This window comes from Erinaceus europaeus, chromosome 12 (genome assembly GCF_950295315.1).
Source record: "Erinaceus europaeus chromosome 12, mEriEur2.1, whole genome shotgun sequence".
NCBI classification, from domain to species: Eukaryota; Metazoa; Chordata; class Mammalia; order Eulipotyphla; family Erinaceidae; genus Erinaceus; species Erinaceus europaeus.
In genome coordinates this window covers 101,127,225-101,152,996 of record NC_080173.1, presented here as the reverse complement: position 1 = coordinate 101,152,996, position 25,772 = coordinate 101,127,225, and the positions used below count along the sequence as shown (strand labels likewise).

The window sequence follows — 25,772 nt, the reverse complement described above, 5'->3', positions numbered from 1 at the left end:
AGACAGAGAGGGGGAGAGAAAGACAGACACCTGCAGACCTGCTTCACCGCCTGTGAAGCGACTCCCCTGCAGGTGGGGAGCCGGGGGCTCGAACCGGGATCCTTACGCCGGTCCTTGTGATTTGCGCCACCTGCGCTTAACTCTCTTTGCTACCACCCGACCCCCATCATTTTTTAAAATATTTTTTCTCTTTCTTTTTTTTTAATTTTTTAAAATATTTATTTACTTATTCCCTTTTGTTGTCCTTGTTTTATTGTTGTAGTCATTATTGATGTCGTCGTTGTTGGATAGGACAGAGAGAAATGGAGAGAGGAGGGGAAGACAGAGAGGGGGAGAGAAAGACAGACACCTGCAGACCTGCTTCACCACCTGTGAAGCGACTCCCCTGCAGGTGGGGAGCCGGGGGCTCGAACCGGGATCCTTACTCCGGTCCTCGTGCTTCATGCCACGTGCACTTAACCCGCTGCGCCACCGCCCGGCTCCCTCATTTTTTCCATTTTTAAAAATTTAACAGGACAGAGAGGAATAGAGAAGGGAGGGAGACAGAAAGACAGACACCGCCGACCTGCTTCACAGTTCATGAAGGTGTGGGTGGGGGCTCAAACCTGGGTCCTTGCGTATGTTAATGTGTGTGCTTGACCAGTCATGCCGCCTCTGGGGGGTGGGGGCTCAAACCTGGGTCCTTGCATATGTTAATGTGTGTGCTTGACCAGTCATGCCGCATCTGGGGGGTGGGGGCTCAAACCTGGGTCCTTGCGTATGTTAATGTGTGTGCTTGACCAGTCATGCCGCCTCTGGCCCCCACTTCTTCATGTTGCTGTGGCTTGGTGTCTGCAGGATGATTCCATTGCTCCCAGGGGGCATTTTTTCCCTTTTCCCTTCTCTTTTGATGTAGGGTGAGAGAGACAGAGACGGAGAGGGAGAGGGAGAGGGAGAGGACAGACATCTGCAGCTCTGCTCTTTGGTACCTGAAGGTACCCCTTGCTGGTGGCTTAGTGGAGGCTTGAACCCAGGTCCTTGTAGATGGTAAAATGTATGCCTAATGGGTGTTCCACTGCCCAGGCCCCCTTTTTCATCCCTTTGACTTCAGACAGAAGAAGAGGAGAGACACCACAACACTGTTTCACCATCACCAGCTCTGTCCATGGTGCTACCAGGTGGTGACTGGGCTCGAACCCGGGTCCTTAAGCCTGGTAAAGCATGTGATCTGATGGGTAGGATATTTCCTGGACCCCTCTTTAACTTAAATTGCCCCTGTAGACAGTGACCACTGCTTCAGTCAGCACAAGAGTAGAGTCTTGGCCAGATAAAGTATCAGATCAATTGAGAAAAAGAAAACTAACTCCAAACAGGCCAGTTTTCCAGATTGGTGGCCAACTCAGCTTCCTTCCAGCCATCCTTCTCCAGAGCTAACTTCATACCCTGCTCCCTGGCGGGGCTGAGTTCATATTGATTTCTGTGCCAGAGACAGTGCTGGGATGACTTCTAGAGCATATGAGGCTGAAGGTCTCTCTGAGATGTTACTGAACTGATTTTTAAAAAATATTTATTTATTTATTCTCTTTTGTTGTCCTAGTTGCTTTTTTGTTGTAGTTACTACTATTGTTGTTGTTGGATAAGACAGAGAGAAATGGAGAGAGGACGGGAAGACAGAGAGGGGGAGAGAAAGATAGACACCTGCAGACCCACTTCATAGCCTGTGAAACGACTCCCCTGCAGGTGGGGAGCCAGGGGCTCGAACCAGGATCCTTAACGCCAGTCCTTGCGCTTCATGTCACATGCGCTTAACCCGCTGCGCTACTGCCCGACCCCCTGCTGAACTGATTTCTTACCTCTGGGTAAGACAGAACCCCACTGCTCTGCACCGCTGAGGAAATGGCTTCTTTTCAAAGACTCCCCAGAAAGAAATTTCCTTGAACCTGGGTCCTTGTGCATTGTGATGTGTGCCCTCAATCAGGTGCACCAACAGACCCCTACCCAGCCTGTTTCTAAAAACATCTGACTTTTAGCCTCCAAGTTGCAGATGCTACCATGATGCCACCCTGACCTCCCCGGGCAGACGCCCTCACCCATGTGTCCTGGAGCCTCCCCTCCCCAGAGCCCTCCCTGCCCCACTAGGGACAGACAGAGACAGGCTGGGGGTGTGGATCCACCTACCAACACCTATGTCCAGCAGAGAAGCAATGACAGAAGCCAGACCTCCCACCTTCTGCTCCCCATAAAGATCCTGGGTCCATCCTCCCAGAGGGATAAAGAACAGGGAAGCTTCCAATGAAGGGGATGGGACACAGAACTCTGGTGATGGGAAATGTGTGGAATTATCCCCCTGTGATCTTACAGTCTTGTTCACCATTATTAAAAAATAAACAAAACTTCTTGAACCCGACTTCCTGTTCTGCTATCTACAAACCATCACTTTCCCCTGTCAGAAATTTCTGGTTCACTGGTGAACCCACTGCATTTCTTGGCCCGCTGCATTTCTTACGTTCAGTCACACTGAAACTTAAGGAAGACAGATGTCCACACAAGGACAGCCTGAGGGTCTAGGGTGGGGTTGGGGAGGATTCCTTACCTTTGAAGTATGGTAGGAAAGATACGGTCAGGCCCTGCGTGCCGACCTCTTGCTGGAAGCTGGGGGAGTAGGTACGGAGGGTCACGCAGGCGTTGTGCTTTACTTGGATCTGCTCGATGGAGCCCCCAGGGCAGAAGGCGCCCAAGTACAGGTCCTGGCTGGGTCTGCTTCCAGACACGAGGTAGCTGAAGCTGGTGTTGCAGGGCCGCTCTTGTGTGTGCTGCTGCAGCTTCTGGGCCGGCACCAGGGCCAGGCTCATCCTGTCCTTGGGTACCAGCAGCTTCCAGGAGAAGTCATGCAGCTGCAAGGGCAGCTGGAGGACTTCCTCAGGCACCAGGAGCGAGTGGGACCTCTTGTAGCAGAAGCGGGACTCCGTGCAGTCTGCGAGCGAGAGGCCGCGTTACCCGTGCAGGGAGAGGCTGGAGGGGCCCCCTCCCTGGCCCTGAGGGCTCCCTCCCCCTGCCTTGCCTCCAGTCTCTCCTCTCCCACCCTGCCCTCCACTCCGGGCTGCCCCTCTGTTCACTGAACAGGCAGCCTGGCCTCTGGGAGAGCTGGGGGAGGGTGCTGTTGTCTGTCCCGTCTGTGAAAGCTCTCTCTGCTCTGTGCGCCCCCAGGTCAGCTTCTCTCCCGCCCACACCCTGTCTGTGCAGTGGCAAGGCTGGGTGGCTCGGGGACAGCATAGCTGCTGCGTCCTGGTGGGGTGGCCTGGGCGCTGCACCTGCTGTGTGCACCCACTGCAGCCGGCAGAGGGCCCAGAGGGAGGGGACCGCATGGCCGTCCACGAGCAGGACAGAGCAGCTGGACGAGTGGTGTTCTCCGTCGCAAGGCTCAGATGCCCACGAGAGGGGGCAAGGTGCTCAGGAAAGGGTGGGGAGGGATTCTGAGGAAGGGGCTGGTGGGCTGGGCAGAGGAGACAGAGGAAGGACCGGGGGGGGGGGGGGTCGACCTTTCCACTCCAGTTGTGGCTGCTCTCGCCAGGGGTTGTGTCTCTCCCTGGCTGGGCTGCCCCTTGGCTGTCTCTGCTCACTGTGCGGGAGGCTACCGCTCTGTCACCCAGCTATCGATTCACCTGGCAACCATTGATCAAATGTCTATTTATTTAAAAATTTTTTTTTTTCTTCCAGGGTTATCTCTGAGGTGCAGTGCCGGCACTAGGAATCCACTGCTCTTGGAGGCCATTTTTTTTTTCTTTTCCATTTCATTGGCTAGGACAGACAGAAATTGAGAGTGGAGGGGAAACAGAGAGACATCTGCAGACATACTTCACTGCTTGTGAAGCATTCCCCCTGCAGATGGGGAGTGGGGTCTCGAACCCGGATCCTTGCACGAGTCCTTATGCGTAGTGCTATGTGCATTTAGCCAGGTGCACCACCACCTGGCCCGCACCTATTTTTATGGTGAAGGGACCTAGCATATGTGTCTTTCCACTGCTCCCAGAGCCACTTTTTCATTATTTTTGTTTCTGATGGACATACGGACACACACACACACACACACACACACACACACAGCATTTCTCCACTACCCATGGAGCCTCCCCTCTTGCCACTTGGATCTGGATGTGGCGCCAGGGCTCCAGCCTGGGACCTAGTGCATGGCAATGCGTGACTTCTCTCCCAGCTGCAGGCGACAGGCCAGACGACACTGTTTATGAGCCACCGGAACCCCCCCCCCCCCCGCTTCCCAGCTCAGAAGGCCGAGCAGGGAGGAGGACCTGCTGGCCGGGCACAGGCTTACCTAGGGTTTTCTCAGCAACCACCCACAGGCGAGTCAGGTCGTCACAGAGAAAGGACAGCTTGTGCAAGGAGCCCGGGGTCAGGGTGACGTTGGTGCTGCAGGTCCGGGACTCCAGACACACGAAACAGCCAGGGACAAACTTGCGGCTCACTCTGGGGGCCTGGGGCTCGATGGTGATGAACAGGGTCCGCTCCTTGCTGAGGTCCACCACGTAGGTTCTATCTGGAACCCAGGCAACGGACAGCGGTGAGTGGGGGAGGAGCACTCAGCCTCTCACGGCCAGGAGATGCCCCCCCCCACCTTTTGGATCATTAAGGTCAATTTCCAATAGCCTGAAGTGGAATTTAGAAAGAAAAATAGTGGCCGAATTCCCACCCCCCTGACTAACAGTGCCCCCTCCGTCAGATTCCTCACGGCTCTTCCCAGCAACTGAAACGCCTGTGTGTCCAGTATTTCATATTCACCTTTGACTTTGTCTTGTACCATTTTACAAACGGTTTTTTTTTTTTTTTGGTAATTTGAACAGTATTTTATTATTTTTATCATCTTTATTTAGTGGGTAGAGACAGCCAGAAATCAAGAGGCAAGGGGAAGATAGAGAGGGAGAGAGACAGAGAGACACCTGCAGCCCTGCTTCACTGCTCACGATGATCCCCCCCTGCAGGTGGCGACCGGGGCATGAATCCAGGTCCTTGAACGTTATAACATGTCTGCTCAACCAGGTGTGCCACCACCTGGCCCCAATTTGAATAGTATTTTATTATATTTATTTATTGGATAAAGACAGAGAGAAATTGAGAGGGTAGGGAAAGATAGAGAGGGAGAGAGACAGAGAGACACCTGCAGCTCTGCTTCACCACTTGCAAAGCTTTCCCCCAGCAGGTGGGGACCAGGGGCCTGAACCCAGGTTCTTGTGCGCTGTGATGCGACCACTTAACTAGGTGTGCCACTGCCTGGCCCCCAGGAGCTTCTTTCTTCCATCCACTTGTTTCCTTTGAAAAGATCTGTTAGCCTCAGTGGCTGACAGCAGTGAGTGGACAGAGGACCAGCATCACTCATTACATTCACTACATTCACATGAAAACAAAAGCCTGAATACCTGTGACCGTATGGGCAGTAAACAGGGCTGGGGAGACAGCGCAGAGGGAACACATTCCAGGAAGTTCACTGCCTAACAAAGTCCCAAAACCTAGATATAGACCAGGTCCCATAAGACAGAGCATATGCTCACATGTATCCATAAATTAGGGCAAAATATATATAACTGAAAGCAAAAATACACAATAGTCTGCAGTGAGTCAATATAAAGTTCATAATGAAATAGTGTCTACTTAGACTTAGACACCCTCCTCACCTACTTCCTATTACAATTCTCTCACTCGCTCCAAAGCTAACCTCATCAAAGCAAGGACAACAAAAGCTGAATAAGGGCAAGACACTGGCAGACTTTAATGATGACTCTTTAGTCACTATCAGGCCACTCCATCAGCTGGGGCTCTATTCAGGGAGTCCTGAGATTCCCAAACAGACATGATGGGCCTAGACCTCAAATAAACCCCTCTCTCCATTGTTACCGGTCATTCCTATCAGGAACAACAAAATAGACCCCTTTGTGGGCCCCCATATGACCTTGCCCTCAACTTGGATCAACAATGGTAGAGAATGTTCCATCCTCTGAAGGGAGGCTGGACAACAGACTCTATGCTCCACCTGAGGAAGATGGGTCCTGATATTGGGGCAGCTTGGAACGTTCCTGCTCATGACCACAGAATGTGAGCTCAGATCTACAGGGATGCAGAGGTCACATAGGCTCCTAATCTGAATATGGGGCCCAGATCACATCAAATCAATGGGGTTTACAGTCAACAATATTTATACACCTTTCCCATATTAGGGAGCTACTCTCTTCCCTGATCCAGTTTTCTGGTCCTTTTCCCAGCCATGACATTATCTCCCCAGACAATAACTTGGATCCACCTGCATATCAAGATGTCAGGCTCAGGGGAAAAAGAAAAAAAAAAAAAAAACTAGTATAGCCACAGGCCCTTTGGAATTTAACTAAAATATGCCTACTAGCTATCTACAAAATGGAGGACCCTCCAACTCTTCATCTGCACGATTCCAGCTTTTAGGTTCATGATTGGTCAACAATTTGTTTGGTTTTGTATGTGAACTCTCTTTTCAACCACCAGGTTCCAGATGCCAGCATAATTCTGACCAGACTCCTTGGACAGACGACCCCACCAATGTGTCCTGGAGCTCCGCTTCTCCAGATCCCTGCCCCACTAGGGAAATTGAGAGACAGGCTGGGAGTGTGGATCCACCTGTCAATGCCCATATTCAGCGGGGAAGCAATGACAGAAGCCAGACCTTCCACCTTCTGCATCCCACAATGACCCTGGGTCCGTACTCCCAGAGGGATAAAGAATAGGAAAGCTATCAGGGGAGGGGATGGGATACAGAGTTCTGGTGGTGGGAATTGTGTGGAAATGTACCCCTCTTATCCTATGGTTTAGTCAATGTTTTTTTTTTTTTGCCTCCAGGGTTATTGCTGGGGCTCAGTGCCTGCACCATGAATCCACCGCTCCTGGAAGCCATTTTTTCCCCTTTTGTTGCCCTTGTTGTAGCCTTGTTGTGGTTATTATTATTATTGTTGATGTCATTTGTTGTTGGACAGGACAGAGAGAAATGGAGAGAGGAGGGGAAGACAGAGAGGGGGAGAGAAAGACAGACACCTGCAGACGTGCTTCACCGCCTGTGAAGCGACCCCTCCTGCAGGTGGGGAGCCGGGGGCTCGAACCGGGATCCTTACACCCGTCCTTGCGCTTTGCGGCACCTGCGCTTAACCCGCTGTGCTACCGCCTGACCCCCTCAATGTTTCCTTTTTATAAATAAAACATTAAAAAAATAACCTAACCTAATTTTTTAAAAATTATCTTTATTTATTGGACAGAGACAGCCAGAAATCGAGAGGGGAGATAGGGAGGCAGAGACACACCTGCTGCCCTGCTTCACCACTTGCAAAGCTTTCCCCCTGCAGGTGGGGACCGGGGGCTTTGCGCACTGTAACGTGTGTGCTTAACCACGCCTTCAAGGTGCGGCAATGCCTAGTCCTGGAGAGAAAGACCAGAGCCCCGCTCAGCTCTGGCTGATGGCGGTGCTGGGGACTGAACCTGGGACCTCAGAGCCTCAGGCAGGAGAGTCTTTTGCAGAAGCACCGTGCTGTCTCCCCAGCCCTGGGATTTATGCTCTTAAAAATGTTGCTAAAGTTGCACCATGGTTTGAGAGGGAAGCCGAGCGGTACGCAGTGGGTAAAGCGTTACTTTGTGATTGCTGGTCTGTCTTTCCCACCAGAACAAGGACTTGATGGCTTTACATAAGCCGCACTGGCACCCCTGGCACGGGGCGGATGGCATCCAGCCTGGCTCTCAGCCCTCATGATAGCACGGAGTGAGGGCATGCCTCGTAGTCTAGGCTAACTTACACTGCAGCTGCAAATGAGGCCCACCTCTCAAGAGTCAGAATAACAAGGCGTGTTCCTCATTCACCTGATGTCCGCTGTGAACTGGCTACAGGCTTGGAGCTCACGTTTTCATTCAGAGATACAGGAGCAGCTTTGTCTGACACTGGTCTTGAGAAAAGTTCCAACAAGTGAAGCGCACAGTGGGCCACGCCTTCAAGTCTGGCCTTCTCCCAAAAAGGACAGTGAAGGTTCGAGGACAAAAAATGCAAAAGAGGACAGCGGAAGTGGTCAGCCCCATTTTCAGACAGGGAAGCTGACGCCGGGATGTGCCAGGACCGGGTTCACGTGCACGTCTTGCCGACAGCAAGGCCCGTGCCGTTCCCGAGACGCTCACTGCTTCCTGGGGTCCCAGCTTGCTCTGCTCCAGACTGGGGGCCGCAGCGGGGACACAAAGTCCCGAAGCCCTGAGCTTGGTCTTTCCCTGGCCAACTTACAGGTGACTTGGCCACTGGAAAAAGTGCCACGTGCTAGCTGCCATTTGGTTCCCAGACGGGAGTGAAGTTGTCCCTTCATGTGCTTTGCAAACAACACATTAGTCAGACCTGGTCTGCTTCAACAACCAGCTCATGAAATATTTGCAGAGGACCTGTTCTTGGGACTCTCTTAACTATCTGATATACCTTCTCTTGATTTCTACCCGCCCAATTTTTATTTTTTAATATCAGAGTAGTGCTTTGCTCTGGCTGTTGGTCATAGTGGGGATTGAACCTGGGGCCTCTGTCACACAAGTCCTATGCACTACTGCTGTACTATCTCACTGGTCTTTCTCTTGATTTATTTTCTAGTCCTCTCTTTAAAAATTATTTGAGGGTGGTCCGGGAGGTGGCACAGTGGCTAAAGCAGTGGACTGTCAAGCATGAGGTCTTGAGTCCAATCCCCAGCAGAACATGTACCAGGGTGATCTGACCCTCTCTCTTCCTATGTTTCTCATTAATAAATACATAAGAAAAGAAATTATTTGAGGGAGTCGGGCAGTAGCGCAGAGGGTTAAATGCACATGGTGTGAAGTGCAAGGACCAGTGTAAGGATCCTGGTTCGAGCCCCGGCTCCCCACCTGCAGAGGAGTCACTTCACAGGCGGTGAAGCAGGTCTGCAGGTGTCTGTCTTTTTCTCCCCTTCTCGGTCTTCCCCTCCTCTCTCCATTTCTCTCTGTCCTATCTAACGACAACAACAATAATAACTACAACAACAGAACAACAAGGGCAACAAAAGGGAATAAATAAATATTTAAAAAATCATTTGAAAAATTATCTTAATTTATTTATTGGGTAGAGACAGCCAGAAATCAACAAGGAAATGGGAGCTAGAGAGGGAGAGAGAGACACCTACAGCTCTGCTTCACCACTTACAAAGCTTTTCCCCTGCAGGTAGGGACCAGGGGCTCGAACCCGGGTCCTTGTGCCCTGCAACATGTGCAGTCAAGTAGTTACAGAGGCTAGACCTTCCACCTTCTGTACCCCGTAAAGAATTTCGGTCCATACTCCCAGAGAGCTAAAGAATAGGGATGTTTTGGGGCTGGGTGATGGTCCATCTGATTGAGCGCACATGTTACAACAGGCAAGGACCTGGGTTCAAGCCCCCAGCCCCCACCTGTAGGGGGAGAGCTTTGAGAATGGCGAAGCAAGGCAAAAGGTGTCTGTCTGTCTCTCTCCCTCTCTATCTTCCCCTACCCTCTTGATTTCTGGCTGTCTCTATCCAAGAAATAAAGATAATTACCCCCCCCCCAAAAAAAAAAGAACAGGGAAACTTCCAGTGGAGGAGATGTGACAGGGAACTCTGGTGGTAGGAACTGTGTGGAACTGTATCCCTGTGATCTTACAATCTTGTTCATCATTATTTAATCACGAACACAAAAAGACTGAGGGTCCAACACTTTACCCACTGCACTGCCTCCAAGGTGACCTCTTGACCTCCTTGGTGTACACTTTACATGTGATAACACACACAGGTCACACACGGTCAGTTTGAGGAGTCTTGACTGTTACACTTTCCTATTTTGCTATCATTCAAAATAAGATCCGGAAGACACCCTCTCCCCCCTAATGCGAGATGTTTCGGTGCCTTATTCTCTCCCCACTTCCTGATCTCTGCCATGGCAGAGCTCGGCCTGTCCTGAAACCTCATGAAAACAGAATCAAACGGCACGTGCTCTTCTGATTCTGGCTGTTTTTTTTTTTTTTTAAGAGTATCCGTGTTATGGATATCATTTCCCTTATTATTGCTTAGTAGCACTCCGCAGAATCCACATTCTACATCTGTCTCCCTGGTCTCCCGTTGGTGGTTGTCTTCAGTTTTGGCCTCCATGAGTAACGCTGTTGTCCACATTCTCTGACAAAAGTTTGAGCAGATAATAGCTACCTTTCTCCTTTAAAAAAAAAAATCTTTTTTTAAAAAAAGATTTATTATTCATCGATAAGAAAGATAGGAAGAAAGAGAGAGAGAGAGAGAAAGAACCAGACATCACTCTGGTACACGTGCTGCCAGGGACTGAACTCAGGACATCACGCTTGAGAGTCAGTCCACTGCACCACCTCCCAGACCACATGGTTTCCTTTCTCCTGAACAAATAGCTTGAACTACAATTCCTGGAACACAGCTAGCTGTATGTTTAGCTGCCAGAGAGTTCAGCGAGGCACTGTGCCATCTTACACTTCCACCATCGGGCATGAAGGCTCCACTGTGTGGCATCTCACCACCACCCAGTGCTGCCAGCCCATATCACTGTGATCGTTCTCGTGCCTGTGAAACGGACTGCGATTGGACAGTGCTGCCAGCCCTTATCACTGTGATCTGATTACTGTAAAAAATGGCGACTAATCCCTAGCACTGCAAAAACGGTATCATCTGTTTTCCATCTACACCATGCCTCGGCCTCGCGTGAGCTTAATGTGCAGCTTGGTGATACGAGAATCCGGCATGAAGCCCAGCCAGTCTATCTTGGCGTTACTCTCGATCGCACCCTGTCATTTCACGAACATCTCATAAAAACTGCAGCAAAGGTGGGTGCGAGGAATCACATCATTGCAAGACTGGCCAGCTCCTCATGGGGCGCGAGCGCTTCCACACTGCGATCATCCTCTCTGGCATTATGCTATTCCACTGCAGAATACTGTGCCCCAGGATGGTTCCGTAGCCCCCATGTCCACTTGGTCGATTCCAAATTATATTCCTCCATGAGGATCATTTCTGGAACCATCCGTTCCACCCCGGTTCCATGGCTGCCAGTTCTTAGCAACATCGCCCCGCCAGATATTCGTCGGGATGCGGCATCATCTAAGTTCATTTCCCACGTCTTTGCTCGACCCGACCTGCCAATCTACGCGGATATCTTCGCCCACCCTGTCCAACGCTTGATGTCTCGTCATCCAATCTGGTCTCCTACGCCTACACTGAACTTCTCTGTTCCAGACTCTTGGAAACAGAGTTGGCAGTCAGCTGAGGTCAAGAACAAACACCTCATCACAGACCCCTGAGAGCGTCAACCCGGCTTTGACCTGGCACGTTATGACTGGGCCCTCCTCAATCGCTATCGAACAGGCCATGGCCGGTGCGCCGCTATGTTCCATCGCTGGGGAGCCAGAGACGACCCGAACTGCCCCTGCAGCTCCAGACAGACTATGACCCACATAGTCAACGACTGCCACCTCTCCAGATTCAAAGGAGGTCTCGAAACTTTACATCAGGCTCAACCTGACGCTGGTGACTGGCTACGGAAGAAGGACAAACGCTAGAAGAAGATCTGTGATCGTTCTCGTGCCTGTGAAATGGACTGCGATTGGACAGTGCTGCCAGCCCTTATCACTGTGATTGAACAGTTTACTTTTCCTTTGACACTTACTGTATAATGACCAGGTGGACAATGGGGAGACGCCCAGGAGTTGAACTACAACAGAGTGTAATTAGGGGCCGGGTGGTGGCGCACCTGGTTGAGAGCACATGTTACAGTGCACGAGGACCTGGATTCGAGCCTCTGGTCCCCACACGCAGGGAGGAAACTTTGTGAGCGGGAAGCAGGGCTGCAGGTGTCTCTCTGTCTCTCTATCACGGCCTTCCCTTTCAATTTCTGGCTGTCTCTCTCCAATAAACAAATAAAGATGATAAGAATTTTTTTTTTTTTAAAAAGAGGCTATTAAAAAAAAAAAAACCTGGGCCATGCGGTGGCACACTAGGTTAAGTGCCTGCATTTCAGTTCACAAAGACCCAGGTTCAAGGCTTCAGGTATCTCTCTCCCTCTTAATCTCCCCTCCCTTCTCAATTTCTCTCTGTCTCTATCCAATAATAAATGAATAAATAAATTTTCAAAATAAACTGGGAAAAAAAAAGAGTATGTAATTAGAAGTCCAATCTGTTGCCTACTGCTCCACAGAATCACCTGAGAGTGTTCTCAGTGGAGAAAAACCAACCCTGAGCCTGGCGGCGTGGGGGCAAGCCAGACCTCCCAGGTGGGGAGTCCCTGCTCTCTGCAGGAACCTGCTGCCTCCTCCCGTCTGGTCTGCACGGATGCTCCCAGTGTCAGTCACTGCACAGCCCCGTCCCATGCTGCTTCTGGCTGGATCTCACGCTGACCCAAGGTGGTGGCAGACACACAGCATGAACAGAAATGCTGCCGAGGGCTGTTTACACAGATGGCTTTAGCAGGCAAAGCGGAATGGACGTGTTTCCCCTCCCCTAACATGCAGACGCACCTTGCTCCTGAGTCTACACAGGATATTTGTTCAGGAGAAAGGAACTCATGTGGTCCGGGGGTGGTGCAGTGGAGAAAGCTCTGAGCCCTGTCTTAGCTCACGCCCGCAGCGGGGAGCTGGGCTCCGCGGGACTGTGGCCGTCTTAGGGCCGAGAAGCGGACGACATGGAGAATGTCTGAGTGACTCAGCTAATGAGAAGAGTTGTTATTTAGTGGATTGCTGCCGCTGCCACCAGAGAGCCTGTATTCCTTCACAGCACTTTTGATGTTCCTGGCATGTATGAAAGATGTGAGCCTAGAGTTTCAAAGATCACTACACACACACACACACACACACATACACACACACACACACACGGAGAGACAGAGAGAGACAGAGACAGAGAGAGAAAGAAAGCCTCTCGCTATGTGATAAACATTGACAGTGGGAACTGCTGGAGAGAGTAGTTACTGACTGAAGTCTTATAAAGGCCCCTGCACATTTCCGCAGTCTCTGTAAGGAGAGATTTCATCCTTAACAACGAGAATAGGCCCCAGAGGAACAAGATGGAAGGCACCCTTGGTGTCTAGTCCACCAAGACAAATTTAAGACTAACAGAGCAGGAGCTACCATATGGACAGCAGCAGCAGCAGCAGCAGCAGCAGCCAAGAAAACACCCAGCTGAGGGGGACTTCCGGAGGCGGGGCTACGAGCAGCAGCAGATCTGTTTCCCTCCTCTCCTCTCCTCTCCTCTCCTCTCCTCTCCTCTCCTCTCCTCTCCTCTCCTCTCCTCTCCTCTCCTCTCCTCTCCCGGATCAACTAGGAACACCACAGGAGACCACCTGGGACCACAACAAGACAGGACTAGAACGACTACAGGAACCCACCAAATCACTGGTGAGTGCAAACACACGTGGCTGGTGACAGAGCGGAGCCTAAGGAGAGACTAAGTGGCTGGTAACAGTCCGGCAGTTTATCAGTGGAGACACCACCTCCAGTCTGCTCCACCAACAAGGGGACGGCTGAAGGGAGGAGAGGACTCCCCTGAGACTCACCAAGTGCAACTCTGAGTCTCCATTGCTACTACCCTCAGAATCTGGAGCAGCGGCAGGGAGGGACACCGGGGGACAGAGATCTAACCAGGAAACTCAGGAGAAGACCTATACCTCTGTGGGGCTGTGAAAGTCTCTTTGCATAACCACTGGATTATCTCTGCCACACCCTGCCTTATCTCTTGGTCAGGAGTCAGTGATTAAGCTAAGAAGCCTACTTATAGTTTAGAAGCCCTCAGGCTCCCATAGCCTACAGAGAAGGAAAAAAAAAAAGAGGCTTTTAAATCACTGAGCTCCAACTCTGGGATTAAAATACTATTGAAACAACTGTTAACTTCCACCACTGTGAACCCTTTAATTACCTTACTTAGACACAAAGTCAATCCAGGAAATAGTGATCAGTAATTTGAAAAGTACTAAGAGAGGGAACTCATAACATAATATATAAAATGGGTATACCAAAAAGAAGAAATATTGGAGAAACGAACCAGGACAACAGTCCAGCTAAAAGCCCCCCAAAGGGTGAAGCACAAAATAACGAGGTCAACATCCAAACATTAGCTAAGGAAATAATCACCGGAGTTAGTAAAGAGTTTGAAAGAATTGTAATCAGAAATACAGGAAAAACAAATGAGACTCTGGAAGAAAACACTTTTCTCAAGGTTATTAGAGAGCTGAAAGCTGAAATAGCTGAGCTAAGAACACAACTAGCTGAACAAGCTAAAACAGTATCAGAACAGGGAAACAAAATAGATGAACTCCAGAAAACAGTAGAGGGCAGAGAGAATAGAATCAATGAGGCTGAAGACAGAATTAGCAAGATTGAGGACGAATTAGAGACAACCAAAAAAGAAGTAAGAGATCTCAAAAAGAGATTAAGAGATGCTGAAAACAACAACAGAGACCTGTGGGATGACTTCAAAAGAAACAACATATGCATTATTGACTTACCAGAGGAAGAAAGAGAGGAAGAGGAAGAAAGCGTTCTTCAGGCCATAATAGCTAAAAACTTCTCTAGTCTAGACAACATCAAAAACATAAAGATTCAAGACCCCAGAGGGTCCCAAACAGAATTAACCCAGACTTAAAGACATCAAGACACATCATATTTAGAATGGAAAGGAATAAGGCTAAAGAAAGGATCCTGAAGGCTGCAAGAGAAAAAACAAAGAGTCACCTACAGAAAATCCCATAAGATTAGCAGCAGACTTCTCCACACAAATACTACAGGCCAGAAGAGAATGGCAAGATATCTGTGGAGTGCTCAATGAGAAAGGCTTTCAACCAAGAATACTATATCCTGCTAGACTGTCATTCAGACTAGATGGAGGCATCAAAATCTTCTCAGACAAGCAACAGTTGAAGGAATCAACCATCACCAAGCCTGCCCTGAAAGAAGTTCTGAAAGGTCTTCTATAAACAGTCAGACTATCATAAATAGGACATATATCAGAACACTCTAAAACTCTACAAGAATGGCATTAAAATATTTTCAATCTTTGATATCAATAAATGTCAATGGCCTGCATTCACCTATTAAAAGACACAGAGTAGGAAGATGGATCAGAAAATACAACCCAACAATATGCTGTCTACAGGAAACCCACCTAACTCAACAAGACAAACACAGACTTAAAGTGAAAGGATGGAAAACTATCATACAAGCCAATGGCCCACAAAAAAGGCTATTCTCATATCTGACATGATAGACTTTAAAGTAGAAAAGATTAAAAAAGATAGGAATGGACACTACTTAATGCTCAGAGGATCAGTCAATCAAGAGGACTTAACAATTATTAACGTCTATGCACCCAATGAGAAGCCATCTAAATACATCAAACGTCTACTGAAAGAGCTACAGCAATATATTAACAGCAACACAGTCATAGTAGGGGACTTCTGCACCCCACTCACTCAACTTGACAGATCATCCAGGCAGAAAATCAATAAAGACATAAGGGAGCTAAATAGAGAGATAGATAAACTAGAACTATTGGACATTTTCAGAGTCATTCATCCCAAGAAACTGGAATACACATTTTACTCAAATCCACATGGGTCATTCTCAAGGATAGAGCATATGTTAGTCCACAAAGACAGCATCAGCCAATTCAAGAGCATTGAAATCATCCCAAGCATCTTCTCAGACCACAATGGAATTAAACTAACACTTAACAATCAACAAAAGATTAGTAACAGTGCCAAAATGTGGAAGCTCAACAGTATACTTCTTAACAACCTCTGGGTCAAAGGGGAAATCAAGGAAGAAATCAAAATGTTTCAAGAGTTCAATGAAAATGAAGACACAAGCTATCAAAATATTTGGGACACAGCTAAGGCAGTACTGAGAGGGAAGTTCATAGCTATACAAGCACACATTAGGAAACAAGAAAAGCACAAATAAACAGCCTGATTGCACATCTTAAAGACCTAGAAGAAGAACAACAAAGGAACCCTAAAGCAACCAGAAGGACAGAAATCACTAAAGTTGGGGCAGAAATAAATAACACTGAGAATAAGAAAACCATACAAAAGATCAACGAAAGTAAATTTTGGTTCTTCGAAAGAGTAAACAAAATCAACAAACCTTTAGCCAGACTCACACACACACACAAAAAAAAAAAAAAAAAAAAAAGGGAGAAGACCCAAATAAATCGGATAGTAAATGAAAGAGGAGATATCACAACAGACACCACAGAAATTCAACACACCATGTGAGGCTTCTATGAACAACTATATGCCACCAAGCTAGAGAACCTGGAAGAAATGGACGATTTCCTAGATACCTACCAACTTCCAAAACTAAGTAAAGAGGGAGTGGATAACATGAACAGGCCCATCACAGCTAATGAAATTGAAACAGTTATCAAAAATCTCCCCAAAAATAAAAGTCCTGGACCAGATGGTTTTACAAATGAATTCTACAAAACCTTCAAAGAAGAACTAATACCTCTACTTTTAAAAGTCTTCCAGAAGATTGAAGACACTGGAATACTCCCTGCCAGTTTCTATGAAGCCAACATCACCCTGATACCAAAAGCAGACAGGGACACAACCAAAAAAGAAAACTACAGACCAATATCTCTGATGAACATAGATGCGAAAATACTGAACAAAATTCTAGCCAACCGGATACAGCAGTATATTCAAAAGATTGTTCATCATGACCAAGTGGGGTTTATCCTAGGCATGAAGGTTGGTTTAATATGCATAAATCAATCAACGTGATCCAACACATCAATAAAAGCAAGACCAAAACCACATGGTCATATCAACAGATGCAGAGAAAGCCTTTGACAAAATCCAACATCCCTTTATGATCCAAACACTACAAAAAATGGGAATAGATGGAAAATTCCTCAGGATAGTGGAGTCTATATATAGCAAATCTACAGCCAACATCATACTCAATGATGAAAAATGAAAGCTTTTCCCCTCAGATCAGGTACTAGACAGGGCTGCCCACTATCACCATTACTATTCAACATAGTATTGGAAGTTCTTGCCATAGCAATCAGGCAGGAGCAAGGAATTAAAGGGATACAGATTGGAAGAGAAGAAGTCAAACTCTCCCTATTTGCAGATGACATGATAGTGTACATGGAAAAACCTAAGGAATCCAGCAAGAAGCTTTTGGAAATCATCAAGAAATACAGTAAGGTGTCAGGCTACAAAATTAACAGTCAAAAGTCCTTGGCATTCCTCCATGCAAACACTAAGCTAGAAGAAATTGAAATCCAGAAATCAATTCCTTCTACTATAGCAACAAAAACAATAAAATATCTAGGAGTAAACCTAACCAAAGAAGTGAAAGACTTGTATACTGAAAATTATGAGTCACTACTGAAGGAAACTGAAAAAGACACAAAGAAGTGGAAAGATATTCCATGTTCATGGGTTGGTAGAATTAACATCATCAAAATGAATATACTACCCAGAACCGTCTACAAATTTAATGCTATCCCCATCAAGATCCCAAGCACATTTTTTAGAAGAATAGAGCAAATGCTACAAATGTTTATCTGGAACCAGAAAAGACCTAGAATTGCCAAAACAATCTTGAGAAAAAAGAACAGAATTGGAGGCATCACACTCTCAGATCTCAAATTGTATTATAGGGCCATTGTCATCAAAACTGCTTGGTACTGAAACATGAATAGACAAACTGACCAGTGGAATAGAACTGAGAGCCCAGAAGTGAGCCCCCACTCCTATGGACATCTAACCTTTGACAAAGGTGCCCAGATTATTAAATGGGGAAAGCAGAGTCTCTTCAACAAATGGTGTTGGAAACAATGGGTTGAAACATGCAGAAGAATGAAACTGAACCTCTGTATTTCACCAGATACAAAAGTAAATTCCAAGTGGATCAAGGACTTGGATGTTAGACCACAAACTATCCGATACTTAGAAGAAAATATTGGCAGAACTCTTTTCCGCATAAATTTCAAAGACATCTTCAATGAAACGAATCCAATTACAAAGAAGACTAAGGCAAGTATAAACCTATGGGACTACATCAAATTAAAAAGCTTCTTCACAGCAAAATAAACCACTAGCCAAACCAAGACCCCTCACAGAACGGGAGAAGATCTTTACATGCCATACATAAGACAAGAGTTTAATAACCAACATATATAAAGAGCTTGCCAAACTCAACAACAAGACAACAAATAACCCCATCCAAAAATGGAGGGAGGACATGGACAGAATATTCACCACAGAAGAGATCCAAAAGGCCGAGAAACACATGAAAAATGCTCCAAGTCTCTGATAGTCAGAGAAATGCAAATAAAGACAACAATGGGATACCACTTCTCTCCTGTGAGAATGTCATACATCAGAAAAGGGAACAGCAGCAAATGCTGGAGAGGGTGTGGGGTCAAAGGAACCCTCCTGCACTGCTGGTGGGAATGTCAATTGGTCCAACCTCTGTGGAGAACAGTCTGGAGAACTCTCAGAAGGCTAGAAATGGACCTGCCCTATGATCCTGCTATTCCTCTCCTGGGGATAGATCCTAAGGAACCCAACACACCCGTCCAAAAAGATCTGTGTACACATATGTTCTTGGCAGCACAATTTGTAATAGCCAAAACCTGGAAGCAACCCAGATGTCCAACAACAGATGAGTGGCTGAGCAAGTTGTGGTCTAGATACACAATGGAATACTACTCAGCTGTAAAAAATGGCGACTTCACCGTTTTCAGCCGATCTTGGATGGACCTTGAAAAAATCATGTTGAGTGAAATAAGTCAGAAACAGAAGGATGAATATGGGATGATCTCACTCTCAGGCAGAAGTTGAAAAACAAGATCAGAAAAGAAAACACAAGTAGAACCTGAACTGGAATTGGCAGAATATCGCACCAAAGTAAAAGACTCTGGAGTGGGTGGGTGGGGGAGAATACAGGTCCAAGAAGGATTCAGAGGACCTAGTGGGGGTTTTGTATTGTTATGTGGGAAACTGTGGAATGTTATGCATGTACAAACTACTGTATTTACTGTTGAATGTAAAACATTACTTCCCCAATAAAAAAATAGTACTAAAAATAAATAAATAAATAAATAAAATGACAATGAAAAAAAAAAAGAAAACACCCTGCTAACAGGCCCAGGTACCTCCTGGTGTTTGTGAAAGTTCAACAGGAAGTGCCTTGTGGTGGAGGGTAGATAGCATAGTGTTATGCAAAGAGACTCTCTTGCCTGAGGCTTCAAAGTCCCAGGTTCAATCCCCTGTCCCACCATAAGCCAGAGCTGAGCAGGGCTCTGGTAAAAATAATAAATAAATAAAAGAATAAATAAATTTTAAAAAAGAAGAAGAATAAGCACACGTGGTGTGAAGCACAAGGACCGGCATAAGGATCCCGGTTCGAGCCCCCGGCTCCCCACCTGCAGGGTTGTGGCTTCACAGGCGGTGAAGCAGGTCTGCAGGTGTCTGTCTTTCTCTCCCTCTCTCTGTCTTCCCTTCCTCCCTCCATTTCTCTCTGTCCTGTGCAACGACAGCAACAGCAACAACAATAATAACAACCACAACAATGATAAAAAAAAAAAAAACCAAGGGTAACAAAAGGGAAGAAAATGGTCTCCAGAAGCAGTGGATTTGTGTTGCTAGCACTGAGCCCCAGCAATAACCCTGGAGGCAAAAAGAAGAAGAAGAAGAAGAAGGAGAAGGAGGAGAAGAAGGAGCATCGTGACCTCGTGACCCTGTGCGCAGGAGTGGGTAATGGACAGGGAGCACAGGGGACGCCACTGTCCATCGAGCTTATCACAACCACAGCTTCTGAAGACACCAGCCTGGTCTTTCCAGAGCAACGAGACTCAGCTTCCAGGAGCTGAAGGCAGAGCAAACAACAGACAGACTACTGCTACTAAGCTAGGTGACCACTGCCAGCTGGGGCACTCATCTTCTAGAAATTATTTTGTGAAAAAGAAACAGACTGCTCACCCATGTGTCCTGGAACCCCCCCCCCCCCCAGAGCCCTGCCCCACTAGGGACAGACAGACACAGGCTGGGGGTGTGGATCCACCTGCCAACACCCATGTCCAGCAGAGAAGCAGTGACAGAAGCCAGAACCCCCACCTTCTGCTCCCCATAAAGAATTTGGGTCCAGACTCCCAGAGGGATAAAGAACAGGGAAGCTTCCAGTGGAGGTGGTGGGACATGGAATCTGGTGGTGGGAACTGTGTGGAACTGTGCCCGTTATCTTACAATCTTGCTCATCATCATTAAATCACTAATAAAAAAATAAAGAAATAGACTGCATGGGGTAACAGAGGAGCTCTCTCAAACTCAATCCATCTGATGAAATTCCAAGGGAATCCAAATGGTTTTGTAGTCTGCGGTGAGAGCGCCCACTGCGATGTGCTAGCTCCCTACCAGCGGAGAAGGAAGCGAGAGAACAGTCACAGAACCCCCACGGGCACCGAAGCCCTGGCTTGCACAGAGCATGCCCAGTGCTCACACACACTGTCACGAGTGGCCGTGTCACTCATTCCTGGGTCCTGAGAAGCCCATACACCACTCGTCTTAAGACAGAGGACGTGGCCAGGTGGTGGTGCACCAGGTTAAGTGCATGTAGTGCAAGGATCCTCACAAGAATCCTGGTTTGAGCCCCCGGCTCCTCATGTACTGGCGGGTCGCTTCACAAGACAGAGGATGGTGACAGGGAGGTGGGGCAGTGGGTAAGGTACAGGGACCCTAGTGCTGTGTGTGATGCAGTTACACAGTGTGTGGGCTTCTCGTTCTTGTGAGTAAAATGAAGGAAAGAACGAATATTGAAAAAAAAAGAAGAAGACACAAGATATCTATGGACAGATCCTCCTTGAAGGAGGTCTCTGGGTCCAATTTGAACCTATCTTTCTTTTTTTTCCAGCAACATAGAGAGAAGGTTAGTGGTAGGGATTAAAAAATGACTCTTGTGGGAGTCGGGGGGGTAGCGCAGCGGGTTAAGCGCAGGTGGCACAAAGCGCAAGGACCGGCACAAAGCATAAGGATCCTGGTTCGAGCCCCCGGCTCCCCACCTGCAGGGGAGTCGCTTCACAAGTGGTGAAGCAGGTCTGCAGGTGTCTGTCTTTCTCTCCCCCTCTGTCTTCCCCTCCTCTCTCCATTTCTCTCTGTCCTGTCCAACAATGATGACATCAATAACAACAATAATAACCACAACACTAAAATAGCAAGGGCAACAAAAGGGAATATTTAAATATTTAAAAAAAAATCTTAAAAAAATGACTTTTGTTACCATCACTAAGAGAGAAGAGAGGCAGAAAGGCTGAGAGAATGAAAGAGATACCAGCACCAAAGCTTGCATCAGTGCGGTGGGGGCCAGGATCAAACTTGGGCCAGGCACTTGGCTAAGCACCTGCTCCAGGAGCTACCCAAGGAGCTACCCCCCCACCCCAACACGGGCTTCGGAAGTCAGGTTCAAGGCAACATCTGCCTACTGCCCACACTGAAAGCCCCTACTGTGAGCTCAGCCCCACTCTGCTGAGGCAGAGGGCAGGGCTGGGGGCTGAGTGCTGTGCTGGCCTGGAGCTCGGTCCTGCCGGGCTCTGGCTCAGTCTCCTTACTGCAGCAGCCACACTCTGACTGGAGATGGCCTGGCGGCTCCACTGTCACTTCTGGGGTTCTCCCCAGCCTGCTTCCTAAGCAGACACTCTCCTGGGAGGCCCCTTCGGCTTCCCACACTGTGCCCTGTCTACTTGCCCAAGTGCCATTGGAGGGTGCCTCTGGCTCTCAAGCCTCTTTGGGTAAAAGACTGCCTTCTCAACCCAGGTGTCCAACAACAGATGAGTGGCTGAGTAAGTTGTGGTCTATATAGATAGTGGAATACTACTCAGCTATGAAAAATGGTGATTTCACCTTCTTTACCTCCTCTTGTATAGAGCTTGAAGGAATCCTGTGAGGTGAGATCTGCCAGAAAGAGCAGGATGAATATGGGATGATCTCACTCATAGGCAGAAGTTGAAAAACAAGATCAGAAGGGAAAACACAGAGCAGAACTTGGACTGGAGCTGGCGTGCTGCACCAAAGTAAAGGACTCTGGGGTGTGGGGGAAGGCTGCCCTGTAAAATTAGTGCCATTGGATCTGTGGAAGCCTGAACGTGTTGCAAATGAGCGAGTACAGGAAACTGAGCAATAAAGTAAGACGGGGCCGGGTGATGGTACACCTGGCTGAGTGCACATGTTATATATAGGGCACAAGGACCCGGGTTCAAGCCCCCAGTCCCCACTTGCAGGGGGAAAGCTTTATAAGTGATGGGCAGGGCTGTAGGTGTCTCTGTCTTCCTTGCTGTCTTCCCCATCCCTCTCGATGTCTCTCTGCATCTATCCAATAAATACATAAATAAAATATTTTACAAAAGGAATAAAATAAGAATCTTCTTTTGTGTTACTGTTGTTACTGGGGTTTTACTGTTCCTGGCTATTTTTTTTTCTTCCAGATAAGTAGACAGGCAGACAGACAAACAGGGAAAACACCACAGCACTGAAGTTTCCCCCAGTGTGGTGGGGCCAAGGCTTGAACTGGGGTCGTGAGCGGGAGGAGCTTAGAGCGACAGATACATGTGGTCATGGTGCACGATGTATGGAGGCCACTCACACGCATGTTCTCGGTGTGCTGGCCTCAGTGTGGGCCGTTGCTTCCCACTGCACGGGGACATAGGAAGGTCAAATTTGGGGCAAGAGGCCCTGGCCTGGGCTCAGGGAGGTGCAAAAAGGGGCGAAGGACTCAATTGTGGCCTGGTGCTCTAGAGAGAAACGAGGGCAGGAAGGCAGAAACGCCAGCCCAAGGGACTGAGCCTCTTGACAACCCCCCCACCCTGTCTCTTTATCCAAAGCTAAGAAGGCAGACACAGTAAGAAGCCCGCTCCTGCCAGCGTGAGGTGTGCCATCTGCCTCTGCTCCAGCACACGGCACTCAGGAAGCCACACGGCAGCCTCGCCTGTCTGTCTCTAAGGACGAGGGTGGTGTCTTTTCAGGCCTGTGCTTATTTATTTATTTATGCCTGATGGTTTATGGTTTACTAGATTGTAAGATTACTGGGTATAGTTCCACACCCCATGTACTTCTCCTATTTATTTATTCATGATTAACAGCGGTTTACAAGACTGTAAGATTACAGGGTGGAGTTCCATGGCCCTGTGCCCCTGTGTTGACCTTATACCCTGCAGGGTCCCCTTTAATGACTACTTACTCAGCGGCCCCTTCACTTTACCCCCACAGCACCCCTGGGAGGGCAGCAGTCCTGCCCCCTCCATTTGGAGAAGTTGCATCGCAGGGAGGCTGACTGAGCCACACAGACAAACTCCACCTTCTGCAGTAAGCAGGAGAGGAAGGGGTCCAAGCCTGCGCTGGCCATAACGTAAGCCGCCTCCGTGTGCTTAGTTAGGCGTGGGCTACACCAAACAGTGGGCCCGCGGGACTCACTGCCTCGGGTGACCTTCTGAAGGTTTCCGGAGAGAGACAGGAGAGACAGCTGCGTTTCTGGGACAGACAGTTCGGTTCAAGGTGATATCTGCTTATTGCCTCTGTCAACAGCTGCTTCTTGGGCCCCTTGTGGTGAGACCCTTGTGTGAGGGGTAGAGGGTCTGCAGGTCATGCTGGAGCTGTCCAGAAACTCTTTAATTAAAAGCTCTCAGAGCTTTTGATTCCTCTGGCTACCATGGTTGTCTCTGGGGCTCAGTGCTTGTATGATAACGCCAACATTTCCTGTACCTGGCTAAAGAAGTTATGGGCTATATACCCCATGGAATACTACTCTGTAGCCAACAAGGATGATGCTGTGTCCTCTGGGACAAAATGGATGGAACTGGAAGTGATGATGCTTGGTGAAATAAGAGAAGAAAGACAACGGCCAGATGGTTTCACTCATAGGTGGAATCTAGAGTCTGATTCACAGGAAGTCGAAAAAAAAATCCTAACAGAGGCAAGCAAACTGTCTGTGAGACCGGTGAGAACGCTGGTGTTTCACTTTGGGAGGTGGGAGGGTGGGGCCACTTTGTGGTGGGTGTGGTGTGGAGCTGAACATTGTCATCTTACCATCTTGTAACAAACTGCAGTAACAAATAAAAAAAAGAAAGAAAAGAAAGACAGAAAGGAAAAGAAGGACTAGCTGAGGCCATGCAGGAGGCATGCTTAGGGCGAGATTCCGTGTGCAGAGCGTGCCTGTGGTCTGGCTCCCGAGCCAGTAACCAGGGTCCTTCCCCATCACTGCTAGTGGTGTGCAGGCACCCAGGCCCCACAGGAGACCAGCGTCGTGAGATCCAGGAGGACACCTTCCAGTTTAGCTCCTGGGATTCCAGTTTGTGTTTGCTTCTTGTGCTTCAGCGGAAAGGTGAGCTGCGGCTAGAACAACAGGTCTGTCTTCACTGCCTGGCAGCACACGTCCTGAGACTCGCACGGGGCTCAGAGCCCACCGTGCTCGAGACCGCAGGTGAGAAACGGGAAGGCAGTCTCACCCCAGGTGGAGTCTCCAGGAAGGAGAGAAGGGGTTGGGGAGGAGAAGAAAAGAGGACGAGGCTCACTTACTGCTCTCCTTATGTGGGTGCTGGACCAAGACCTGGAACTGCAGCCGGAGGAGGCCTGGGTTCTGGGCGTCCTGGTCGCAGCCCTGCAGAGAGAGGTTGAAGTTCCCAGCCATGTTCCCGGGCTGCTTGTCCCCCAGCTTGAACACCTCCGGGTTGGTGGCAGAGCCTGGGATGTAGTATTCCACCCGCTCCTCCTTCTTCTCGCAGTTGGACATGCTGAAGTCGAGGAAGGAGACGCTGGCCCGCAGGTGTGCGGGGATGATGAACTGCCACGTCATGAGCTCGTCCTCCGGGAAGCCCTCCGGGTAGTTGGCTGACATCAGAGTCGCTGAGCCTTCCCCCTCGAACACAGACTCGATGACGCAGAACCCTGTTGGGAGAGGGAGCCCAGTAAGAAAGGAGCCCAGCGTGGGGGCTCCAGGAGGGTCCCTGGGAGGGCTCAGGTCCTAGCGAGGAGCAGGAGTGTGCATGAGGTGTGAGGAGAGCAGGTGAAATGCTCGACACCCAAACTCAGTAGCAAAGAAAAAGAAAGAAGAAGGAAAAGTCCAGGTTTGTGGCGTCTGTCTGTTCGCTTGCTGTAAACTCCCCCTCCAGAGCCGAGGTCGGGCCGCATGGGAGTCCCGAGTGCGGCTCTGGACCGGACGCGGTCTACTGCTCCCTAGGCCGGCGGAGGCGGACGGCACCCAGCTTAACCCCAGGAGCACGGGCCGCAGCAGGACGTAGTGAGCTAAGCAGGGAGTCATGAGAGCTAGGCATTTCTTACTTTCATTTTTAAATTCATTTCTGTCTTCATTTATTATTGTTACTTTCACTTTTTCTGTAACTGCCACCAGGGTTATTGCGGGGGCCTGGTGCTGGCACCATGAATCCACTGCTCCTAGCAGACATCCTCCTCCCCCCTTTTTTTCTTTCTTTCTGATTTTTACCCGACAGGACAGAGAGAAATTAAGAGAGGACAGGCAGATAGAACAGAGGGAGAGAAAGACAGACCACCTGCAGACCTGGTTTGCCACCTGTGAGTGTCCCCACTGCAGGTGGGCAGAGGGGGCTTGAACCTGGGTCCCTGTGCTGGGTAATAGGTGTGCTTAACTCGGTGTACCACTGCCCCGTCCCTACTGTCACTTTTTCCTTGCTACCAGAGCTTCCTTGTCAAGAGTTTCAGGAAAGAGGAAAGAGGAGGGGAGGAAGAGAGAGCGAGAG

General features: G+C 48.7%; 1 protein-coding gene across 2 annotated transcripts in view; it reads right to left on the bottom strand.

The window, feature by feature from the left end:
- The window catches only part of CDCP1 (CUB domain containing protein 1), a 79,185-nt gene that overhangs the window by 9,644 nt on the left and 43,769 nt on the right, over positions 1-25,772 (bottom strand). For both annotated transcript variants that reach the window (XM_060204853.1, XM_060204852.1), the window contains exons 3-5: positions 24,574-24,942; positions 4,310-4,531; positions 2,573-2,953 (exon numbers count right to left, since the gene is read on the bottom strand). In XM_060204853.1, coding sequence (XP_060060836.1) covers positions 2,573-2,953; positions 4,310-4,531; positions 24,574-24,942 — 972 coding nt within the window. The remainder of the gene's footprint in view (positions 1-2,572; positions 2,954-4,309; positions 4,532-24,573; positions 24,943-25,772) is intronic.